Source organism: Chiloscyllium punctatum, chromosome 26 (assembly GCF_047496795.1).
Source record: "Chiloscyllium punctatum isolate Juve2018m chromosome 26, sChiPun1.3, whole genome shotgun sequence".
NCBI lineage: Eukaryota > Metazoa > Chordata > Chondrichthyes > Orectolobiformes > Hemiscylliidae > Chiloscyllium > Chiloscyllium punctatum.
Window position 1 is genome coordinate 77,214,075 of NC_092764.1, and position 25,785 is coordinate 77,239,859.

Genomic DNA, 25,785 nt, shown 5'->3' on the forward strand with positions numbered 1-25,785 from the left:
CCCAGTCCTGAAGCTTGTGCAAGACATTGGCGAGACGGAGATCCTACACCGGGGAACCTGTACAGATTGAGGCAAAACTTTGGTCTCTTATAAGCAGCAGCTGGGTCAGTTGCCACTGATTGTGGTAAAAGACTTGGGACCAAGCTTGGTGGGGAAAAAAAGATGGTTGGGAAAGATTCAACTTGATAAAAGAAAAAAAAATAAACCGGAGTGTCAAGAGTTCTGCTGTCTCCAGGTGCCAGTTCTGAGCTAGCTGGTTCAATGTCATGTTCTATACATGTGTAAATAAAGATTGACTTGGTGACAGGATACTGGCCTTGGTGGAGTTATTTCAGCTTGTAATCCTTTTTTTTCATAAAACTGTTCACTTCAGTGCATTTATTAAGACCAGTCAGCTGACCTATTTGCATACAGCACCCTGTATGACCAGGGATGGGGTGTAACCTTCCCAGGCCCTGAACAATGTGGGTTTATGGCAAGAAAAAATTGGGAAAAATGGGCAAGAGGTGAAGCAATACCTTTCATGATGTCAGGACTAAAATGTCAACCAATCCAAGAAATCAAAACAAGATTCTTGCTGGTGAGCAAGAATGGGGATTAACATTCATTATCACTCTCATTGCAACTTAATCCCACTTTATTAATATGCAGTCTTCCAATTTCCCATTTATGGGATAAGAACTAGATGTTACAAATTTTCGACATGATTGTTTAAGCAGGTACCTGGCATCTCTAGTTTGCCACTTGCACCTTCAGACCTCCAACATGGACATCCAGCAGTAACATCTATATCCATTCCATGGGCAGCAGCTGCATGCACCCTATATCCAAAGACATTGGCATCCAACATAGACCAGCCTCAATGTATCATCATAGCATATCTCCAATCCATTTGCAATATCCTTCTGTACTACAGTTCAGTTCCTTAGAGCAGTCAGGGTCAGGGGGTCCACACCTCTTTAATCTGGGGAGTGGATCACAATTAGCCTTGTGGGTCTAGTCCAGTCAGCAAAATCAAAGGTATGTAGTTGGAAACTACACATAACAGCTCGGAGTGTGGTTTGGGGATGGGCGGCTAAGTTGCTGAAGGGAGGGGACAATGGGCAGAAGTTATATGGACTGGTAATAATTGCTGGGCTTAATCTTACAACCTTACTCGAAAAGGCCATAATATTTACCATTTTCCAGTCTTCTGAAACTTCTGCCAAGCCTAGAGAAGACTGAAAGATTATGGTCACCGCCATAATGCAATCTCCACTCTCATTTCTGTCAAAGTCCTTGGATGCATCTCATCCAGTCCAAGTACTTTGTCAACTTTTAAGTGCTAACAGTTTATCAAACACTTCTTCCTTATCAATTTTGATAGTGCATTTCCTCCTATCACCAAGGACTAGGTCGCACCTCCCTTTTTGACAAATACCAAGACATACAAAGCATTCATTTAACATCTCAGCCATGCCTGCTGCATCAGTGTGTAAATTCCCTTCTGTTCTCTAATTGCCATACTCCTTTTACCATGCCTTTACTACTTACTTACCTATAGAAGATTTTGAGACACCCCTTTATATTGGCTGCCAGTATTTTCTGTTATTCCTCTTTGCTTTTCTTATTTGCTTTTTCACCTTCGCCTCGGAACCTTCCATATTCCTTTTGGCTCTCAATTGAATTTTGAACCTGAAGTTTTCATAAGCACATTGATTCTTCTTTACCTTAATTTCTGTCACCTTTGCCATCCAGGGAGGTCTGGACTTGTTTGTCTTAGCTTACCAAGTTGACTCAGTAAACCTCAACTATATTCAAACTCTTTGAAGGTAGCCCACTGGTCAGTTACAGTTTTTCCCATCACCCTTTCTTTCAATCAAATCTGCCCAGGTCTGTCCTTTCCCCATTAAAGTCAGCTCCCGCACCACTTTTCTTACTCTGGGTTGATGCTGATCATTCTCCATCATCATCCTGAATCTTATGATTCAGTAAACACTGTCTCCTAAACATTCCCACACTGAAAATTGATCCACATGGCCAATCTCATTTACTAGAACCAGGGAACTGTGTGGATTAGAGCCAGAATGCTGGGACACAGAGGGGTTACAATAGTGAAGAAGATATATACATATGGAAGGAAGACAATAGAGCATTGGAAGGACAGGAATGCTTCCATGGGGGTACAATACACTGCTAGTTCTGGCATGTTTATTTGATATGCCTGGGGCTGGAACAGGGTTGTGATAAAATGGGTAGGTGAAGACTTTGATAAACGGTTTGAGTGAGAACTTGGAGGTGTGTAAAGCCTATGTGGTTGGTAGGGAAGGCAACTAGGATGGCAATGTTTATGTTTGGGTGGTCACCGATATGAAAAGGTTAAGCATGAGATTCACTGTTCAGAAAGTGACTGCTGTTGCTTTCCATCGTACTCTAAATAACAATTGCACAATGGAAATTAAAATACAAAGAACAGTGCAGCTCAGGAATTGGCCTTTTGTCTTACCAAGATGCCTTTCTAACTAAAAACTTTTTATCCCTATGTTGTCTGTTTTTCCTGCCTATTCATACATCTCTCATGATGACTCTTAAACATTGTTGTCGTAGCTGCCACCACCACTCATGTCGCTACACGTTCCAGGCATTTACTATCCTCAATGAAAAATGTTGCCTCTTAAATCTCTTTTAAACTTTCCCCTTTCACTTTCAACATTGTTCCCCTTGTAAATGACATTTCTATCCTGCGAAAAAGACTCCAAGTATCCATTGTATCCATGCCTCTCATGATTTTATGGACTTCTGTCAGGTCCCTGTCCCTCATCCTTTGATGTTCACGTGAAAACAAACCAAGTTTGTCCAATTTCTCCTCATAGCTAATATCCTCCAAACCAGGCAAGATTCTGGTAAACTGTTTCTGTACTCTTTCCAAAGCCACCCTATCCTTCTTGTAGTGTAGTTACCAGAACTTTACACAGTATGTCATATATGGCCTATCTAAGGTTCTATACAGCTACAACATGACTTGTCAATTTTTATACTCTTAAGCCCCAACCAATGAAGGCAAACATATCAAATGTCTTATTGACCACCTTATCAACTTAAGTTACCACTTTCAAGAAACTGTGAACCTATATGGCTAGATCCCTCAGTATGTTGATGCTACTAAGGGTTCTGCCATTTACTGCACATTTCCCTTCAAATGTTTGGATTCATACCTGAAATGAGCAAGTTAAGTACTTCTTGCTGTGAGGGAGGATCTTCAATTTTGACAATGTGAGGTCCTTCAAAAATATCATTAAATGGACACCGATAAATGAAGCTGAAGCATACCTTGTACAACTGGGGTAACATGCCGTAAATAAATTCTTGAAATTCCTGGAATGGTACCATATATTAAAGAGTTTTTTTAAAAGTATACATAATAGTCAAATTTTACTTGACTTTCAGACCAAGGTTGATAGAAAGCATGAGCTAAGTTTCTATAAGAAACAGGAATTATTATTTATTACAAATAATTAGATTATAGCTACAGGTAAATGGGTATGTACCATTGGCATTAATATTCCTTAAGTGCATGGATAGGAAAGGTTCAGAAGGATATGGGCCAAGTGCAGGGAAATGGGGTTAGAGTGGATGGACATTTTGGTCAAGCATTGACCAGTTTGGGCCAAAGGGCCTGCCTATGTGCTGTGGGACAATGTGACTCTAAATGTTAAAATTCACTGACTATGCTGTCTGTGAGCCCTCAAGAACTTATTTTTCCTTCCAGATGCATCTGAGTACAGTCATGAATTCTGCAACTGCATGAGATGCTGAAACTCGGTGGGAATGCTGTCCAGAGTAAAGTCTACCAATGATGTAGACTTTCTAGAAAGGAGACCATTGGCTATGGAGGTTTTGTCATGTGACCCAAGGAGCATTTGTGGCTACAGGGTTCAGATTTGTGTCCTGCAAATATTGCAGCTGCACCTTCTTTGGTTTTAATTCCCACAGGGTTGATGGTGGCAGGCAGGGTGGAGGTAAAAGGTCCAAGCAACTCTGGAGTGACTTGAGAAGCAATTTCTGGGGTGCATATTTGGCTCCGTCTTTGTCTAGGTGCCTACTGGCACCACCCTGTCTCCTTGTAATGAAGGGACACCTGGAATAAGGTCACGTTTCTTCATCCTTTGTTGCCCCAATGGCTGAAGTGATGGAATACAGGTTGTTATACATATGCAGCAGATTAGTCATCGAGTCCATGCTTCTCACAATCTTATACACTTAATAAGACCCCCCCACCCCACCGCCTCAGTCTCCTACGCTCTAAGGAAAAAAAGACTTAACTTGTCCAATCTTTCCTTATAACTCAGACTGTTGAGTTCTGACAACATCTTTGTAAGTTTCTTCTGCACTCTTTCCAGTTTAATAACACCCTTTCTATAGCAAGGTGACCAAAACTAAACACAATATGCCAAGTGAGGCCTCACCAACGTCCTGTACAACTGCAACATAATTTCCCAACTTCTATACTCAGTGCCCTGACAGATGAAGGCCAATGTGCCAAAAGCCTTCTTCACTGACCTGTCTACATGTGACTCCTCTTTCAGAGAATCGTGCACCTGAACTCCATGGTCTCTCTGCTTGTGCATTTGTCTGAAGTTCTGAATTGCCAATACCATGGAGTCCTCTCCTGTGTGAGACTGACCAGGTGCTTGGTCTCCAGCAGTTCTCAGAGTTCCAGTGACCTGTAATGTTTCTTTCTTGACCAGATGCAGAGACATGGCAGTGATGGATTGACCAGCAGGTGCTCTGGACTTTACTCTGAACAGCATTCCACCAAGTTTCAGCATCCCAGCTGTTTGGTGGAGAAGGGGATATCTTGCATGGCCGCCCTCTTAACTGCAGAGACAATGGATATGCCATTGGTACCTACAGGAGACAAAAGAGAGGAAGTGTCACCAAAGAGTAGATGTTAATGATAATAATAGATTCACAGTGGGGGTAATGGGATAGTTAGCACAAGAATGGGGACTGCCTCTATTGGCTAGTTTCTTGTATAATGGAAGAAAGAGAGGGATTTAGTGAGTTGAAAGTGGCATAGTTGTTAGTGCTGGTGCAGGTAGGGGAAAGATGAAGTTTTACATTTGAGCAGGCAATGCAGATTTAACAATGTAGATGGTTTGGGGAGCTGAGCTAGTGAAGAAAGGTGTACCATGGTTGAGCATGAGCCTTGCTGGGTGCTGGGATAGCGTGTAAAAAAGCAGAGAACAGATGGTTACACTTACCCTGGAAGAGAAGAGAAGTCACTGATGTTCTTCTTACGCTGCTGAGTGTTTGTCCACACTCTGGAGACTGCACTCAACTCAGTGGCTTTTCTACTGGTCTTGGGAATACCTGCAACCTGGATGCCAATTTCCCCTTGTCTGCTACGTGTGGGGTGTAAATCACTAAGCTGGGTGGATCCAGGCTGCTAATAATTGACTGTGTGTGTAGTGGTCTTTTGAATATGTCGTCAGTGCGAGAGCAGTCAGTATATCCTGGCATTGGTGAGTACTTCCAGCAACAGCAAGTGGAAGAATCGGGTTAGCATTGGACAGGAGGTTATCATAAGGATGTGATAACTAATCATTAAGCCAAGTTTGAGATGATCACATGAGAAAATCCTAATGAGGCCTAATGAGAAGAATCCCTCGATGAACTTTGATGACCACTGACACTCAGCAGATTTCTGGTAAAATTCATATCCATATACAGTGATTGTTTAAATGCAATATCCTAAGAAACTTAGGAAGGCTAAGAATGAAAACAGGTCATTGACCTGTTTATCCCTCTATTATTCAGCTCTCCCAGTTTAAATAAGCTCTAAGTACTATAAATACCTAGATGTCTACTACGTTGCTTAGCACATAATCTTACATTAAGCAATTTATCTGGTATGACTAGTTTCAGCTTTATTTCAACATAGCATTTAGTTGTATACTTTGTCTTAACCATTCAATATTTTATATACATCAATCTTTTTGTTTTGTCATGACTGTAGAGGGTGAGGTTTTTAAACATCTCCAAGCCATTCTGCAATTATACTGACTTACTTCAATGCTTGCAATTTAGTTGATGGCATAAGATCGAAATCACCTTGCATCACACCAGGGTCATATGCTGTCATTTATATTTAATATTTATGAATGGTCTTTATTTCAATGATGTGAACCTGATAACAACTTAAAACAAATCTTTTTGATTAAAGTTAAATCTAAGTAAAATTTTTAGTTTATCTTTTTCACAGAAAATGTTTTAAAATAAAATGAATTTTCACAATTTAAAAGACTACGAGTTTAAAAGCATGTGTTAAAGCTGGATGAGACTGATCTTGGGATATCACAGCTCATACCATTTTAGAGTAATATGTTGAGAGTCCATTACACAAAGATATTAAGTAATTTATCAGCTTTCATCTAAGGTAGCCAACCAGTATATAACTTATGCAAAATGCCACATATTTTTCTATTTTGTGACTATAACACAAATTGGAAGTGTATTGCTTCTTAACTGAAGTACCAGAAATGTTTTGCAACTTGAAAATTAATTGCTACGCATTTTTGAACTATGCAATACAATGTTGTTTTTGATGCAGTGAGGGAGGGAATCTAAGACTTGAGTGGCATCAAGAATCTTTTGAAGTTAGGAAATTCTGTCTGACAAAAGTCATCTGGTTGAGGTATAAGTGTCAGGTCAGCAGAGAGAATAAAGAGTCTGCAACTGAAAGCATCCATCTCTTTATTCTGTCACTCTCTTGGGAAAAAGATAGGAAGCAAAGAAAATTTATAGGAATAAGTTCAGGGAGAAAGTGAGGACTGCAGATGCTGGAGATCAGAGCGGAAAATGTGTTGCTGGAAAAGCGCAGCAGGTCAGGCAGCGTCCAAGGAGCAGGAGAATCGACGTTTCGGGCATGAGTCCTTCTTCAGGAATGAGGAAAGTGTGTCCAGCAGGCTAAGATAAAAGGTAGGGCGGAGGGACTTCGTTGGAAACGCGTCACCCCTGGGAGCAGATGCAGCAGAGACGAAGGAATTGGGAATATGGGATGGCATTTTTACAGGGGGCAGGGTGGGAGAAGGTGTAGTCTAGGTAGCTGTGGGAGTCGGTCGGTTTATAGTAAATGTCCGTATTGATTCGGTCACCCGAGATAGAAATGGAAAGGTCTAGGAAGGGGAGGGAGGAGTCTGAGACGGTCCAGGTGAATTTGAGGTCGGGCTGGAAGGAGGTCAAGGTGAGGGTGATAGGCTGGTGTGGGGGTGGGGGCAGAGAGGTCAGGAAGAAGATTGCAGGTTAGGAAGGTGGTGCTGAGTTTGAGGGATTTGACTGAGACAAAGTGGGGGGAGGGGAAATGAGGAAACTGAAGAAATCTGAGTTCATCCCTTGTGGTTGGAGGGTTCCTAGGCGGAAAATGAGGCATTCTTCCTCCAACCGTCGTGTTGCTATGGTCTGGCGAGTCCAAGGACCTGCATGTCCTTGGTTGAGTGGGAGGGGGAGTTGAAGTGTTGAGCCATGGGGTGGTTGGGTTGGTTGGTCCGGGTGTTCCAGAGGTGTTCTCTGAAACGTTCCGCAAGTAGGCGGCCTGTCTCCCCAATATAGAGGAGGCCACATCGGGTGCAGCGGATGCAATAAATGATGTGTGTGGAGGTGCAGGTGAATTTGTGGCAGATATGGAAGTATCCCTTGGGGCCTTGGAGGGAAGTAAGGGGGGAGGTGTGGGCGCAAGTCTTGCATTTCTTGCGGTTGCAGGGGAAGGTGCCAGGAATGGAGGTTGGGTTGGTGGGGGGTGTGGACCTGGCAAGGGAGTCACGGAGGGAGTGGTCTTTTCGGAACGCTGATAGGGGAGGGGAGGGAAATATATCCCTGGTGGTGGGGTCCGTTTGGAGGTGGTGGAAATGACGATGGATAATACGATGTATATGGAGGTTGGTGGGGTGGTAGGTGAGGACCAGTGGGGTTCTGTCCTGGTGGCGAATGGAGGGGCGGGGCTCAAGGGCAGAGGAGCGGGAAGTGGAGGAGATGCGGTGGAGGGCATCGTCGATCACGTCTGGGGGGATATTGCAGTCTTTGAAGAAGAAGGCCATCTGGGTTGTACGGTATTGGAACTGGTCTTCCTGGGACCAGATGCGGCAGAGACAAAGGAATTGGGAATATGGAATGGCGTTTTTACAGGGGGCAGGGTGGGAGGAGGTGTAGTCTAGGTAGCTGTGGGAGTCGGTCGGTTTATAGTAAATGTCCGTGTTGATTCGGTTGCCCGAGATAGAAATGGAAAGGTCTAGGAAGGGGAGGGAGGAGTCTGAGACAGTCCAGGTGAATTTGAGGTCGGGCTGGAAGGTGTTGGTAAAGTGGATGAACTGTTCAACCTCCTCGTGGGAGCACGAGGCAGCGCCGATACAGTCATCGATGTAGCGGAGGAAAAGGTGGGGGGTGGTGCTGGTGTAGCTGCAGAAGATGGACTGTTCCACATATCCTACGAAGAGGCAGGCATAGCTGGGGCCCATGCGGGTGCCCATGGCTACTCCTTTGGTTTGGAGGAAGTGGGAGGATTGGAAAGAGAAGTTGTTCAGGGTGAGGACCAGTTCAGTCAGTTGAAGGAGGGTGTCACTGGAAGGGTACTGGTTGGTACGGCGGGAAAGGAAGAAGCGGAGGGCTTTGAGTCCTTCGTGATGGGGGATGGAGGTGTACAGGGACTAGTTGTCCATGGTAAAGATAAGGCGTTGTGGACCGGGGAAGCGAAAATCATGGAGGAGGTGGAGGGTGTGGGTGGTGTCCCGAACGTAGGTGGGGAATAAGTTCAAACAAGAAAAGACTATCGATTCAAAAACAACCATTATCCTACAGACAGCAGTGTGTCATTGGTGTTACAAGTCAAAAGGACAATGTGATTTCATTTAACCAATCCTTGGTATCTGGCCCTTCAATCCTCAGAATTCCATTTGCCTTATCTATATTCTTTCCCCATCCATAGTACCTGTGTTAAACCATGTATCTTGGGTTTGTCTTAATTTATTTAGTTTGTTCATTTGGGCTCTTTAAAGAGTACAGTTTAAGTTCCATAGCAGCAGATTAGCAATACTTTCTTTTATTTTGTTATAGTTGTGTGTTACAATAAATAGTTATTTTTCTGTCACTAACAAAATCTGATGTCGATTTTCCTTAATATTGGTCATGCAGGCAAATTGATCATTTTGTGGTCACATTGGAATTTTTTACATTGTAGAATGACTTGTAGAAAAGTGGGATACAATTACCATCAAAGTCTTCCCTGTTAAGTCATAATTCCTAATGTGGCAAGCGCAATTTATTCATGAGGACACCATCGCAATTCCTGGAATTGATGTGAATGGAAGAAGCAGGACCATAAGACCATAGGAAGACATTTGGTAACAATCAGCTTTAAAACAAAACCCTATAAAGTGTTGGTTTATGCTTGGGGTGAAAAGGAAGTTGTGAGAGGTTTGCTTTTACAGATAAAAGTTATCAAGAAAGGAAGATAATATAATTGCAAAATCAAGATCATAAATATGATGGGTTATTTGGAAATAGGAGTGAAATTGAGCTATGTAAGTTAATGAGTTTTGAAAAGATTTGTAAGTAAAGGTTTCTGACTCTAATCTTGGAAATTGAAATTAAATGTCTTAACAAAACAATAAATTACATTTTAGAAAGGAATTGGTCATTTGGTTAGTTGAGCTTGCTTCACTATTCAGCTAAACCAAGTCTGATTATCCACCATCCTGCACTACTTCCATATTATATCATTAGTTTCTAGAAGTCTATCAATTTCTGGTTTGAACATGCCATGTAACTGATCTCCAACAGTAGTCTGCAGCTGCCATTCATGGCTCATTTTATTTGTCATGGGCATGTTGAACAGAGCGTAATTGCTGATGGGAATCTGGAGGTCCTTTTGGATGTGATTGCTAGCCATGGAATGTGCCCTGAGATGTTAGGGACTAATGGAGGTCAGAAGAAACAGGCAGCAAGCTGAAGGAGCTAGGTCACTGTTCCCACTTTTATGTCAACAATTGTTGCTGACTATTTCCAACCTGGCAGGTGGGAGAATGGGCAGCTGCATATCAATGAGGCAAGTGGATATAATAATGAGGATGTCAATGCATACAAATAGACTTTTTACTGCTAACTAGCAAGAATCTTGTCTTGCTGTTCAGCATTTCGTTGAAAAATGGAACATTTTGCTGTCAATGATTAGAAGCTGCTCGTCACTGCCAATCTCATGTGATTGTCCCAAATATGTGAAAGCCCATATTGCTTAGTGTCTGGGAAGATTCCACCTAATTTAACCATTGTAGGTTGTGGTTAAAAAGAAGGTGGCTCATTAATGTCCTTAAGGGAATAAAATCTGCCAATGTTATGTGATCTAGCCAGCATGTCATAGAGTCATAGAGATGTACAGCACGGAAACAGACCCTTCGGTCCAACTCGTCCATGCCGACCAGATATCCCAACCCAGTCTAGTACCACCTGCCAGCATCTGGCCAATATCCCTCCAAATCCTTCCTGTTCATATACCCATCCAGATGCCTTTTAAATGGTACAATTGTGCTAACCTCCACCACTTCCTCTGGCAGCACATTCCATACACGTACCACCCTCTGAGTGAAAAAGTTGCCTCTTAGGTCTCTTTTATATCTTTCCCCTCTCACCCTAAACCCATGCCCTCTAGTTCTGGAGTCCCCCACCCCAGGGAGAAGACATTGTCTATTTATCCTATCCATGCCCCTCATGATTTTATAAACCTCTATAAGGTCACCCGTCAGCCTCCGACATTCCAGGGAAAATAGCCCCATCCTATTCAACCTCTCCCTTTTGCTCAAATCCTCCAACCCTGGTAACATTCTTGTCAATATTTTCTGAACCCTTTCAAGTTTCACAAATTCTTTCCGATAGGAAAGAGACCAGAATTGCATGCAATATTCCAACAGTGATTCCAGACTCACAGCAATATGGTTGATTCTTAATTGCCTAACAAGCCACTCAGTTCAAAGGCAATCAGGGATGCCGAATAAAAGCTTCCCCAACCATCGACACCCACAACCCATGAATGAACACAAAAATAGAATGAACTTCCCTCCACTGCAATTCCAGAAATCACATTCCAAATTCAAATCACTCTTTGTATGAAAATATTTTTTTCTCACCTTGCATTCGTTCTTTTGCAAAATGCTTTTAAACTGTGATCTTTGTTTCTCAATCTTCTACAAGGAGGAATGTTTTCCAAATCTCTTATACTTTTGAAAACTTCCGTCAGGCCTACTCTCAGCATTCTGCACTCTAAGAAAAACATTCTAAACTTCTCAGATCTGTCCTCATGACTGAAGTTTCTCCACCCTAGAACCATTTTCATGAACCTTTTTCTGCACCGTGTCCAATACATGAGAATGAGGCTGGAGAAATTTAAAAATGGGAATAAGGAAATGGCAGAAGAGTTGAATATGTATTTTACAATCGGTCTTCACTGTAGAGGATACTAATAGCCTTCCAAAAATAATACAAAGTCAAGCAAAAAGAGGGAAAGGAAGTAAATGTAATTAACAATGACTAAAGAAAGTGCTAGGGAAACTAATAGAGCTAAAAGCAATTAAGTCTCTTAGACCTGATGGGATGTATCCCAGGATATTAAAGGAAGATACAGAGATATTAGATATATTGGTAGTAATCCTCCAAAAATCCTTAGGTTCTGAGAAAGTCCCAGGGAATTGGAAAACTGCCAATGTAATACCTTCATTCAAAAAGGGAAATAGAAAAAGGAAGTATAGGCCAGCTTTACATGTTCTGGATGTAGGTTTGCTCGCTGAACTGAAAGGTTCATTTCCAGATGTTTCATCACCCTACTAGGTAATATTTTCAGTAGGCCTCTGGGCGAAGCACTGTTGATAATACCTGCTTTCTATTTATATGTTTGGGTTTCTTTGGGTTGGTGATGTCATTTCCTGTGGTGACATCATTTCCAATGGTGATGTTATTTCCTGTTCTTTTTCTCAGGGGGTGGTAGATGGGGTCTAATTTGATGTGTTTGTTGATAGAGTTCCAGTCTGAATGTCATGCTTCTGGGAATTCTCGTGCTTGTCTCTGTTTGGCTTGTCCTAGGATGGATGTGTTGTCCCAGTCGAAGTGTGTCCTTCCTCACCTGTATGTAAGGATACTAGTGAGGGAGGGTCATGTCGTTTTGTGGCTAGTTTTCTGCCTGCTTGTCCAATATGGTGTTTGTTACAGTCCTTGCACAGTATTTTTTTGTAAATAACATTAGTTTTGCAGAAGTATTTTGTAAACAACAAGCAAAACTAATGTTATTTACAAAATACCATGAACATCAACTAGCCACAAAACGACATGACCCTCTCTCACTAGTATCTTTACATACAGTTGAGGAAGGACACCACTTCAATTGGGACAACACACCCATTCCAGGTCAAGCCAAACAGAGACACTCAGTAGAATTTCCAGAAGCATGGCATTCCCACCGGAACGCAATCAACAAACACATCAAGTTAGACCCCATCTACCACCCCCTGCAAAAAAGAACAGGAAATGACGTCACCACAGGAAATGATATCACCAACCCAAAGAAACCCAAACATTTGATAGAAAGCAGGTATTATCAACAGTGCTTCGCCCAGAGGCCCACTGAAGATGTTACCCAGTAGGGTGACGAAACGTATGGAAATGAACCTTCCAGCTCAGCGAGCAAACCTACATCCAGAACCTCAACCTGAGCTATAAATCTTCTCAAAACTCGCTAAGCTTAACATGTTATTGGGAAAATACAGGGATCTGTTACAAAGGATGTAATAGCAGAGCATTTAGAAATATGTAATACACTAATACACAGGTTTTGAAGGGGAAAATATACCTGATAAATTTATTAGAATTTCAAGTAGTGTAGTTAAAGGGGAACAGTGGATGTAATATATTTGATTTTCCAGAGGCATTTGCTAAAGGACATTAGGCTACTTAAAAAGACTCCATGTACTGGCGGTAGTACATTAGCATAGGTGGAAAATGAGCTAATTCATAGAAGACAGAGAGTTGGGATAAGGGGTGCATTTTCAGAATGGCAACCTGTAACTAGCGGAGTACCACAGGGATCAGTGCTGAGGCAATAATTATGTACAATTGATGATTTGGATTTGGGAAGTGGATGCACTATAGGTAGAAAAGCAAATTGTGAGGAGGCACAAAGAGTCTGTAGAGGGGTATAGACAGGTTAAGTGTGTGGCCAAAAAAACTTGGCAGGTGGAATATGTGAAAATGAAAAGTTATGTACTTTGGCAGGAAGAATAGTGGAGCTGAATATTAGTTAAGTGGAGAAAGACTGTGTAAGGCTATAGAGATACTTTTGCATAAATCACAAAATGCTTGCATACAAGTTCAGCAGCTGATAAGAAGGCAAATTAAATGCTGAGCTTTATTTCAAAGAGAAACTACAAGTGAGGTACCAGAGAATTGAAAATCTGCAAACATTTTACCATTATTTGAAAAGTTATGAGGGATGGGCCAAAAAATTATATACCAGTCAATCTAACCTTGATGTGGGACAATCACAAGAATCAACACTGAGGGATTGGAATAATTGGTACTTGAAAAGTCATGATTCATCAGGAATAAACAACATTCTCTTGCTAAGAGTAGGTTCTGTGGACCAGACTAAACCCCCTCAAAATATATTAACAAGATAGCTCAGACATAACTGTTTCTTATTTTAAAGGCATTCCGGATGCAATTTGATTGGTCAAATTACCAATCCCGAAGCAAAACACACTTCATTTATACACTAAATAGTTAAAATACAACAAATGAAAGAAGGCATTGGAATAACAATTCTATTGGAAAACTTAACAGAACAATAGATTTAACAGTAACTGTTTCAATATAGAAACATCCCATTAACACACCCTTGGCAAAGGCAAATTCAGTAAAATAGATTGTCTCACAAGCAATTCTAGCAGCAAGAAGAGAACCCCAGCTTTTAGCTATAGTAATGAGAGGAAAAAAATAGCTTCCACATCCAGCTTGAAAGACCCCAGCAGCTGTGACCAAAAAAACTAAAAATAAATTTCCTGGAGCTTGACCCCATCAATTCAGGCTGTTTCTATTGTTCCAACTTTAAAAAAAACCAAGGTCTCACAAGCTGTTTATTGGATTCAAATAGACAGCTCGCCACTTCTGCCTTAATACCTCTCTTTTTAAAAAAATCCAGGACAAAATACATCTCTTAAAAGCTGTAACATCATCACACCTCCACATTTAAAAAGAAACTTCAATGAACAAAGCTAGCCTCATTTTTAAAAACCTTTAGTCCTATATTAGTATACCAGAATACATATACATGACAGTGACTCAATGCATGCAAACATTCACTTCAACCATCCATTTCAGTCCTTTTCTATCGGCCACAGAATGCTTCTATCTTCTTTCATCATAGTCACAACAATGCATCAGTAGTAATGCTCTCTCATCCTGCCATCTGTATGATTTTCTAATTGAATGGCTGCAATAATAAACTCCATCTAAATAGTATGGATTTTTTATCTTAAAATTTTACAAAAACTTGAAGGGGATTTAATCAATATATACAATTGTCTCAGCCACATTATTGGCAATATAAATATTGAAATGTTGCAATGCCAGCACCAAACTCAAGATCTCCTTCTCAATCATGGAATATTTTGGTTGATGTTTATTAAATTTTCTGGGAAACTATCCAATATGTCTTTCTATCTTTTCATTATCTTCTTGCACAAATACAATATGGATACATCACTTGTATCAATAGTCACCTTGAATAGCTTTGTGTGGTTAGGTGTAGCTAACACTGGGGCAATGGTCAACACTGCTTTCAGACTGTCAAATGCCTTCTGACATTCCTTTGTCCACTGAACCTTTCTGCATTTCTTCAACAAGTCAGTCAATGGAGCAACAACACTGCTAAAATTAAGTACAAACTTCAGATAAAAGAACACTCAGTCCCAGGAATAACAGTAATCTCTTCATCAATGGTATGGGAAATTCCCCAATAATCTTCGTTTTCCCATTTCATGGGACCATCTTTCCATGTCCAGTGACATGGCCCAGGAACGTGACTTGGTTTTTGTGAACTCACTCTCAGCCAGATTTATCACCAAGCCCGTCTACAAAAATCAATCGAACAATTCTGATAGATGCTTCATGTTCCTTCCATGTGTGACTGAAAATCACCAGATCGTCAATGTACATCCATAGTTGGATAATCCCGAAATGACTTTATTGGCTAGTCTTTATATGTGGCTGGCACAGTTTTCTTATCAGATGGCATGATTTTAAACTGGTACAGTCCATTCAGCATCACAAAGCTAAAACTTCCTCCACTGTTTTAGACACCTGCCTATATCCTCTGAGTAAGACTGAATTAGGAATATAAATTACTTGTCCCACCTTTTCAATACACTCTTCCAGATGTGGAATAGGATTTAAATCAGATTTCATAATTGCGTTGACTTTGCAATAGTCCACACATAATCGTTGGGTACCATCTGTGGGTTTTGGTAATATAAATATGGGTGAGCTGCATTCGCTACAACTCACTTCAATTGTATTGTCTTTGGACATGTGTTTAATCTTTTATTGATTCGTGCCAACTTTTGAGTATTAAATCTATAAGTGGAAATCTATAAATGCTTAATTGGAACTGCACTTCCGAGATCAGTATTATGCATAATTAGATTAGTACTTCCCATCTTATTCCCATATATCTCCTTCCGTGATTGTAGTAATTCCATCAGGTCATTTTGATTTTCCTCTGGGAGGTAACTCAATAATTAATCCAAATTTTTGAGAACTTCCTCATTGTCTAATTTAATTTAAAGGAATGAACAATTCAGAATCATCTGAATTTGATTCTTCACTCTTTACTGGTTGCAACCAGTAATACAATCTCCTTTTGCTTACCTTACCTATCAAAATAACTTATGAGCATATTCACATGACACACTCCAGGATGACAACACTGGTTTGGTTGAGTAAACAGAAAACTGGCAAATGGAAATAAATTGGAGAAATGCAAGGTTATGTATTTGGGAAGGGCAAACAAATCAAATTAATACACATACATGGATAATGAGAGGAGTAGAGTAGGTGAAATGTCATGGAGTATCCACGTACCTGAAGGTGTCAGGGCAGAGAGATAAAGGAAAGCATGAGAACTTTTCCTGCATTGGAAGAAGTATTGAATACAAAAGCAGTGATGTAATCCTGGAATTATATAAAATACTGATTAGGTCATAGCTGGAGTTTTGTGTATAGTCATTGTTATTCAAAAATCATAACTGCTCGCAAGAGAGTACAGAGGACATTTACAAGAATGTTGCCAGGGCTTGAAAATTGCAGTTCTGAAGAAAATTTGAGGATGTTTCAGTTGATTTCTTTAGAACAGAAGAGGTCGAGGGGTGACTTAATTGAATTATACAAAATAATGAGGGGCTTGGCCAGAGCGAATAAGTAAGGTCTGTTTTCCCGAGCAGAGAGGCTAATTACAAGGAGACACAAATTTAAGGTGATTATTCCTCAGTTTGACAAGCCCCTTCATTGGCTAGCATTTCTAAGGGGCTTTCCATGTCTTCTTCTGTGAAGCCATCCAAAAGAGTGCGATCTTACGTTTTATTCAGCCAAGTGCAACTCTAATTGAGTTTGGTAAAGTAAATTTTACCATAATGCAGAGCATCTTTTCTCACCATGTCTTACCAAATTCAACACATTAATTGCCATTTGAGCCGTCACAGTGAGAATCAAGCTCTATTTCCACACCATTTTACGAGGCTCTATTCCTACAGCAACATGCTGCTCACTGGAGATCTCAGAATTGACTGGCATTCCTCTTACCAGCGCCACTGTTAAAACCATTGTACACATGGGCAAACACTGTCAGTCTAGAACTACCTTAACATTTTCCGCAGACATGGCTGACAGAGGGAAATCCTCGCTCCACTTTGCAGGCATGGTCCTGCATACCCTACTCGATAGGGTGGTACATGGGCAAGGCTTTCCCTTCCCCTGGATAAGCAGTAGAGACTACAACACCAGACTATGCCATCCTTGTCCAAATTTCTGCCTCTGTTGAAGCAGTCTCAGCCTTCTGGAGGAATGTCCAGTACTGTAGGAAGAAGGTCAATGACCTTCAGCAAACCAAGGTTAGTACAATATCTCTCTCCAATGCCTCAACAACCTCTATTTCTGCCATTGTATCCATTTGTCACTAAGGATCACACTCTACCACTAATTCCTACAACATCACACTTACCTACCCAAACGGCGCCTGCACTAGTGCTGCGTACTATCAGTGCTGACTACTCATTTACTCAGGAAACCTCCCATCACAACACAGTAACAGCTGTCCCACCCACTTTCCTCTTCTTTAATACTTGGTTCTCTCTCATTCCACGAGGAAACCAGCCCACATTAGGACAGAAAGACCCAAGACAAGTATTGTGCTGCCCAAGATACAGCTCCTCATCATTTTGAGCAGAGGATACCCTTGTCTCTGACTGCCCTGAGTGGGGTCTGGTTTGGTATTGAAGGCTATGATGATTTACTGTGCTGGGATTCCCTGACAGAAGGCTATTCCTATTAACTGGACTAAGGCCAGACATTGTTTCTATGGTACGTGACACAGCATGACATTAGTAATATAAATGAGGGAGCAAAGCACAAAAAGGCAAAGCAAAGATGCTGTGAGCGTTCAGGTATGCTCACAATGAACGCTAAGACAGTGACTGAAGAGGTCCAGTCCAATCCAGTTTGTGAGTTGTGCGTATATCCCTGAGCACAAAGTGTCTTTGCTGCAGCTTTACAGTGATAGTATAATAGAAACACATTTATCCGACTAATCTTTTGCTTTTCAAATCCCAAAAGAAGCTTTTACTCTCTGCTTTTATGTGTTTAGCTAGTTTACATTCATATTCCATTTATTTATTAGCTTCTTGGTTATCTTATGCTGGGTTCCAAATCCTCAGACCTATCACTTTTTCTGGCATCCTTTTAAGACAATTCCTTTGCTCTAATACGATCTTTAACTTCTTTATTAGCTATAGTAGGAAACACCTTTAACATAGTTAAACACCCCAAGGCAATTCAATCTACTTAATGAAGAAGTATAAAACAAATTTTGACATGATACGCATGTAGCTTCCCGCTTAGAAATATATTTTCATTCAGATTCACAATCAGTGAAGAAATATGTTGAGGGTATTTTTTTTTAAATACAATATCTAGTTCACAAGGGATTCTATTGTGCCTTGACTGGCACTGTTGAATATTTAAATATTGGATAATATGACCATAGTCCTTTGTTGTATGCTCTGAGTCTGCATCTCACCATGTAGTAGATTTGCTACCGCTATCTCCTTTAAGTCTAGGGATCTATAGGGTGTGCTTCATCTAATATGTATGAGGCAATTATGTGCTAATTTAACTAAAAGAGTTTCTTACACAAAACAAGAAATACTTAATTTGTCTGTGAGCAACTATATACAGGTTACCTTGATAAAATAGTCTCTGTAACAATGTCCATGTCAATGTCAGTTTTCTAGTGTAAGTGAGCTGGTGCATGCAATATCAAAACAACAAAAGAACTGAAAATATATAATACAGGAGAGCAGTACAGAATGACCTGTGTTTTCATGGCTATTTAAATAAGCACCTAGCAAAAAATATTAGATTAAAGAATATTCAATAATACATATTTTCTCCTCCAGATTCCCAATCACTTCATGTGGCTCATATTTTTCCATTGGTTTTTCCATTCAACTTTGAACTTTATTGCTGAGCTGATGCGGTTTGGAGATCGGAGATTTTATCGAGACTGGTGGTAGGTGCTTTACTGCGCAATATGCCCTTCATGCCTATGAAGGAGAAAAAAGTTGTTTTCCTAAAAAGTAATTTGCATTGAAATATACAATAGCTAACCTTGTTGAGACTGTGTTGCTGGAAAAGCACAGCAGGTCAGGCGGCATCTGAGGAGCAGACATTTTGGGCCACAGCCCTTCATCAGGAATGAGGCTAGGAGTCTCGGGGGTGTAGAGTTAAATGGGAGGGGGTGGGGCTGGGGAGAAGGTAGCTGAGAGTGCAATTGGTGGATGAAGGTGGGGTTAAAGGTGATAGGTCAGAGAGGAAGGTAGAACGAATAGGTGAGAAGGAAGATTGACAGTTGGGACCGGTCATGAGGGCAGTGCTGAGCTGGAAGGTTGAAACTGGGGTAAGGTGGGGGAAGGGGAAATGAGAAAACTGGTGAAGTCCACAATGATGCCCTGGGGTTGAAGGGATACGAGGCGGAAGATAGGGTGTTCTTCCTCCAGGCATCGGGTGGTAAGGGAGTGGTGATGGAGGAGGCCCAGGACCTGCATGTCCTTGGCAGAGTGGGAGGAAGAGTTGAAATGTTCAGCCATGGGGCGGTGGAATTGATTGGTACAGGTGTCCCAGACATGTTCTCTAAAATGCTCTGCACTTTAAAGGGGGGAGGTGTGGGCGCACATTTTGCAATTCCTGCGGTGGCAGGGGAAGGTGCCAGGAGGAACAATGGCTTATTGGGGGGCATGGACCTGACCAGGTGGTCGCGGAGGGAACAGTCTTTGTGGAAAGAGGATAGGGGTGGGGAGGGAAATAGATCCCTGGTGGTGGGGTCCATTTGTAGGAGGTCCACATCTACAAATGGACCCCATCACCAGGGATATATTTCCCTGCCCACCCTATCCGCTTTCAGCAAAGACCGTTTCCTCCGCAACCACCTGGTCAGGTCCTTGTCCCCTAACAAGCCACCCTCCCTTCCTGGCACCTTTCCTTGCCACCGCAGGAATTGCAAAGCCTGCGCCCACACCTCCCTCCTTAACTCCGTCCAAGGCCCCAAAGAAGTCTTCCACATTCATCAAAGTTTCACCCACACTTCCACACGTCATTTATTGTATCCGTTGCTCCCGATGCAGTCTCCTCTACATTGTGGAGACTGGACGCCTTTCGCAGAGTGCTTTAAAGAACATCTCCGGGACACCTGCACCAATCACCACCCCATGGCTGAACATTTCAACTCCCCCTCCCATTCTGCCGAGGACATGTAGGTCCTGGGCCTCCTCCATCACCACTCCCACACCACCCAATGCCTGGAGGAAGAACGTCTTATCTTCTGCCTCGGAACCCTTCAACTCCAGGGCATCAATGTCGACTTCACCATTTTCCTCATTTCCCCTCCACCCACCTTACCCCAGGTCCAACCTTCCAGCCCAGTACCGCCCTCATGACCTGTCCCACCTGTCAATCTTCCTTCCCACCTATCCACTCCACCCTCCTCTCCGACCTATCACCTTTACCCCCACCTCCACCACCAATTGCGCTCTCAGCTACCTTCCCCCCAGCTCCACCCCCCTCTTATTTATCTCTCCACCCCCGAGGCTCCCAGCCTCATTCCTGGTGAAGGGCCTGATACGCGAATTTTCCTGTCCACAGATGCTGCCTAACGTGCTGTGTTTTTCCAGCAACATGCTCTCAACTCTGATCTCCAGCATATGCAGACCTCATTGTCTCCGAATAGCTAACCTTGGTCAATGGTATGCAATAAGAATGGAACCTTCAATGGATGCACTACAGTGAAAATTATCTCTCATAACCCCTATTTGGGCTTTGTTTAAAATTGTGTTGAATGAGACTGGTCTCTCCATGCAGGGTCAATTTCAGCCAAGTTTCCATTCGTCCTATAAAAAATTGCTAAGAACCCCAATGGGTTCGGGCAGTAAGTAACTCACTTAAAAAGTCTCAAGAAATTCAAAATGTAATCCATTGGTTTATGCTAGTACAGTTGACTTCAACCTGCAGGGTTGTTATGGATACATATTTAGCATCACTATGGATTGAAGAAGGAAAAATAAGGAATCCCATCAAGTGACCTTTTCTGAAACTGGCTCTGACTACCACAAGATCAAGTATGGCTACAATGATCCTAGCAATTAAATAGTCTATTGAAACTGACTACCAAGGCTTACAAATGAAGAATGGCCTCTTAGTAGGATACTAAAGGGCATATATCATGATGGAACTGTACTGTAGCAAGATGCATTGGGGTAGATTTCATCTTTTTATAATGACATAAAATCTGTAATTAGTTTGATATCTCTGCTGATATTTTATTTCGTTAAGAAGATTTGATGACCCATTTTCATTATTGTACAAAGGTCAACATTTTCCCCAATGACCTCAAGAGAAAGTAGGTGGAGAATTAATTGGAAAAGAAGATGGTTAAATCTGAATATAAACTGGCCACTTCTTAACAAATAAATTGATTTCTATCAGAAAAGTGCATGGGAATCATTATTTACAATTAACCCATACTATGTCAATGTATGGCAGGCATCTGTTAGCTTTATGCTGGCTGCTCTTTTAAATGATAGCTGCAATGCTAATCACTATTTGTTAGCAGCAAGCATTCAGCAAAAGACTCAGAATCATAACAGGTTAGAAACAGTCAAAGGCAGACTGTAATTCTTAAAAAGGAAGGTGCATTGTAGGTCCAATGATCTTTTGGAAAATCACCTCTTGGTAAATCCAAAAGGCTCATACGCTGTGTGTTTCAAGCTGACTGTACTGTAGTTCTGGATAAGTTATTATTTTATATTTTTTCTCTTTTGTATAGTTAGCTGATTTTCTTAATGAAACAACACTTAAGTGTTCTGTTATCTCACTCTCTAATCTCTAATTCTGCCTTTATGCATAGAAGAAAATAAAACTATGAAAAACTGAGGGTTTCAACATTTTTATATTCTGTACAGGAACTCAGAGACTCTCACTTACTTCTGGTCAAACTCAAATATTGTTCTTCACAAGTGGTACATGAGGTAAGGTTAACTGTACTGAATTTAGCCAAGCATGCATTTAAAAAAGAACTAAATATTACTGTTGGCGTGAACTCTAATCCCTACACTATTAAAGAGCTGCTCAGGAAAGCTTGATTAGTACTTCATCCAGCAAATTAAACATTTATTCCCTCCATCACAGATGCACATAGCTGTGGTGTGTATCATCTGCAAACTGTACTGCAGCAACACATCAAGGCTTCTTTGATATCACCTTTCGGATCTGCACCCTTTGCCACCTCAAAAGGGCTTAGGCTGTAGGCACATGGGTGCAGCACCAATTTCAAGTTCCTCTCCAACTCACATATCATCCTGGCTTGGAAACACATCACTGTTTCTTCATCATTGCTGGTCAAAATTCTGGAATTCCCCAACTGACAATAGTGAGAATATGTCACCGCATAGAGTGCAGCAGTTTAAAAAGCAGGACATTGCCACCAAGGGCAATTGAAGAGGGGCAATAAATTCTGGTCTTGCCAGCATCGCCCACTTCCAAAGAATGAATTTAAAAGTTCATTTTGAGAAATCCAGTATGAAATTAACAGATCACTTTTTCTTATACAGCATTTTACTGTTAGCTCAGGATACCTCAAAATTTTCAATGAATTACTTTTAAAGTACAATCGCTGTTTTTACATAAAGTCATAGAGATGTACAGCACAGAAACAGACCTTTCTGTCCAACTTGTCTGTGACAACTAGGTATCCTAACCTAATCTAATCCCTTTTGCCAGCACTTGGCCCATATCCCTCTAAACCTTTCCTATTCATATACCCATCCAGATGCCTTTTAAATGTTGTAATTGTACCAGCCTCCACCACTTCCTCTGGCAGCTCATTCAACATACGCACCACTGATGCATGAAAAAGTTGCCCCTTATGTCCCTTTTAAATTTTACCCCTCTCACCCTAAACCTGTGTCCTCTAGTTCTGGAGTCCCCCACCCCAGGGAAAAGACCTTGTCTATTTAGCCCTCATGATTTTATAAACCTCTATAAGGTCACCCCTCAGCGTCTGACACTCCAGGGAAACCAGCCCGGTAGCTCAAATGCTTCAATCCTGGCAACATCCTTGTAAAACCTTACTGAACCCTTTCAGATTTCGCGACATCTTTCCAATAGGAAAAGGGAGCAACGATATTTCATGCAGCAAGGTCCTTCAAACAGAAAATGATCTAAAGAGAATCTATTTTGAACGATGCTAATTGAAGAGGGAACATTATCTAGGATGCCAGAGGAAAACTTCCTATTTGTCATTAAATAGTACCATTTAAATGCATCCACCAGAACAAAGTGGGACTCAGTTTAATATCTCCTCTTTAAATGATAGCGAATACAGCAATGCAGTACTACATCAGTATTGCAATAAATGTCCATCTAGATTGAGTTCACTTCCCAGAGTTAAGCTTATTAGCTGCAATTTTATAGTTCAAAGGCATTAAGTGTTGCCACTGAGTTAGGTTGTGATATACATTTCCTATATGATTCTCATACATTGCTAAATTGCAGCTTAAGGAAATGGCTTCTTCACTCTACAATGCTAAAGGCATCAATTAAAGATGCTGTGAAGTAGATATAGGCCTGCTTCTGCAGGAAGTTTCATCACACCTTCTTACTACAATTTGTATTTAAATTGCCTTTATGACCAAAAAGACATTGCAGAGCCATTCAAACAGACCTGAGAGAAAAAATGGAGACCAAGTCAAAGAATTGAGTGTTAGATATGCTGGCCAAAAGCTTGAATGAAATTTATTTGTGAAGATTGGAAGATGTGCCATGAGATGTTGAAATAGTTCAATCTGGAAGCAACAATGGCATATTGTTGAAGAAGGATCGTCATTTTTAATTCTCTGGCAAAGTCTATAGGAATAATGGTGAGTAGGGTGAGCAGGAATGAAATTAGCAATATCACTGCCTTCAAGGGAAGCAAAAGATAAGTCAACTGCATATTTTTTAATTTATTTCTTAGCTATTGTCTCATGATTGAGTGTGATTGGCTTCCACTTGATTGGCTATGAAATAATAATACTGATTATATACAATGCAATAATCATTAATAACGATAATCAATCTACAGACTCTGTACATGGCACAGGACATGCTTAGGGGATTGAGTAAGTGGGTTATTTGAAGATTTGTGCATTCCCTCCAATGCCTTGACTTTGTTTCTGCATAGTCTTGTAGAAGTATCTCTATGTGTTCAGCTCCTTCCCAAATTAGCTTTCTTTATTCTGATCAATCAAAAACCAGGACCTTTCATCAGTTGATAGGCATTTTTGATTACTTCAGGAATAATTTTGCTATCCTCCTGGATATCTCCTGTGAACAATTTCAGAGTAGAGTAATTGCTTCAGTGAAAGCATATAGAAGCACAGCGATCACTGATGCCTTGTAAACCATGAATGCTGTTTTAGCCTGCACTGAAAGCAAGTAAGTTGGAGAGCCATAAGGGTTTATTTCTATCTAAAGTCTACTTTTTTCTTTACAACTCAACTAGGTGGTATGGGCCCTTGCGAGCTTGAGCCATATATAGTCTTGACAACACTGAAGAAATTGCATATGTACTTGATATCTGCAATCTGTTGGATCTCTGTGCATGTTCTACCCATCATTTGTTCTCTATGTCATAGGTTTTATGCTTTTCTTTATTGCCTTCAGCTGTCTATAGGACTGCTGGTTTTCTCTTAAGCTTTTGTCTTTTGATGTTTCCAGTCAATGAATGCTTTGTAATTATGCTTGATTGGTTTCTGTATCTCTTGGTCATTTTAGTCAAAGCAGTAGTGATGTTTTCTGATAGAAAGAAAGGATGTGTTCACAGATGCTTATTAATGTTGACTTTAGGATTGACCTAGCATTAAGGGCACACTGTAGCTCCTGATGGTTAGAAACTGAGAGGTTGGTAGTGAAGTGCTACCTAGTTAGGACTAACTTGGATGGATCTTCGAGACCCTCACCACTAATTTTCTTGCTGCACTGCTTCTGTTACCTCCACTGTTTGGGAGCCTGGCTGAAGGCAGTAGACTGGATAAGACAGTTTAGCAGTCATCAATATCTGTCATGGCACAGGTGATATGGAATGAGATTGCAATATCTAAACTGTGATGTAGTCAAGCAACTACCAATATAATCAATAGTAGCACATTTTTGAGGTTTTCAATCTGTGCTCTAAATGTTTAACTAGTTGTTATTTGGTAGAAAATCTTTATCTGTTGCATGCTCCATTACTTTGCTTTACAAGATGGTCTAATTTTGTAGATCGTAGATAGAATGCTGATACCAAAGTATTAGCTATAGAATTAGCAGTGTAACATGGAATAGAGACTGAAGAGTTGGGGATTGTTCTGCACTTAAAGCAGTGAAAGCTATAAGGAAGTTTGCTCGAAGTGTCATGGATGTACTTTATAGAGTAAACAATGAAAATATATTTTCAATAGCAACAAGCTCATTGAAGTGGAGAGAGAGTGTGTGTGTGAGAAGTAAATTTAGGGAGGAATTCGAGCATTTAGGGCACAGAAGACTAAAGGTATAAAGTAAGATAGAGGAAAGGGGGATACAAAAGAGGGCAGAACTGGAGGAGGTTTAGTTGGTTGCTGAGCTAGAGGGGCAAAGTTATGAACTGATTTGAAAACAAAAATAATAATTAAGAAGAAAATAAGATACTTGCTTTGTGTTTGATCTTCCAACTATGTAAATACTTCTTTTCTCCTGCCATTTTTTTATCTGGAGCTAGAAAAAATGAGGTCTACAGCATAGAAAAAGGCGCTTCAAACCATCAAGTCTGCACCAGTCAAAAACAAGCACCTAAATGTTCTAATCTCATTTTCCAACACTTTGCCTATACCTTTGGCATCACAAGTGCCCATTCAAATACTGATTACATTTTTTGAATGTTCTACCTCTATGATC

At 40.9% G+C, this 25,785-nt stretch overlaps 1 protein-coding gene across 1 annotated transcript in view; it reads left to right on the forward strand.

The window, feature by feature from the left end:
- Positions 1 to 25,785, forward strand: part of LOC140496225 (diacylglycerol O-acyltransferase 1-like) — a 176,429-nt gene that overhangs the window by 132,023 nt on the left and 18,621 nt on the right. Inside the window, exons 13-14 of the mRNA XM_072595726.1 lie at positions 18,741 to 18,853; positions 21,798 to 21,863. Of these exons, the coding sequence (XP_072451827.1) occupies positions 18,741 to 18,853; positions 21,798 to 21,863 (179 nt within the window). The remainder of the gene's footprint in view (positions 1 to 18,740; positions 18,854 to 21,797; positions 21,864 to 25,785) is intronic.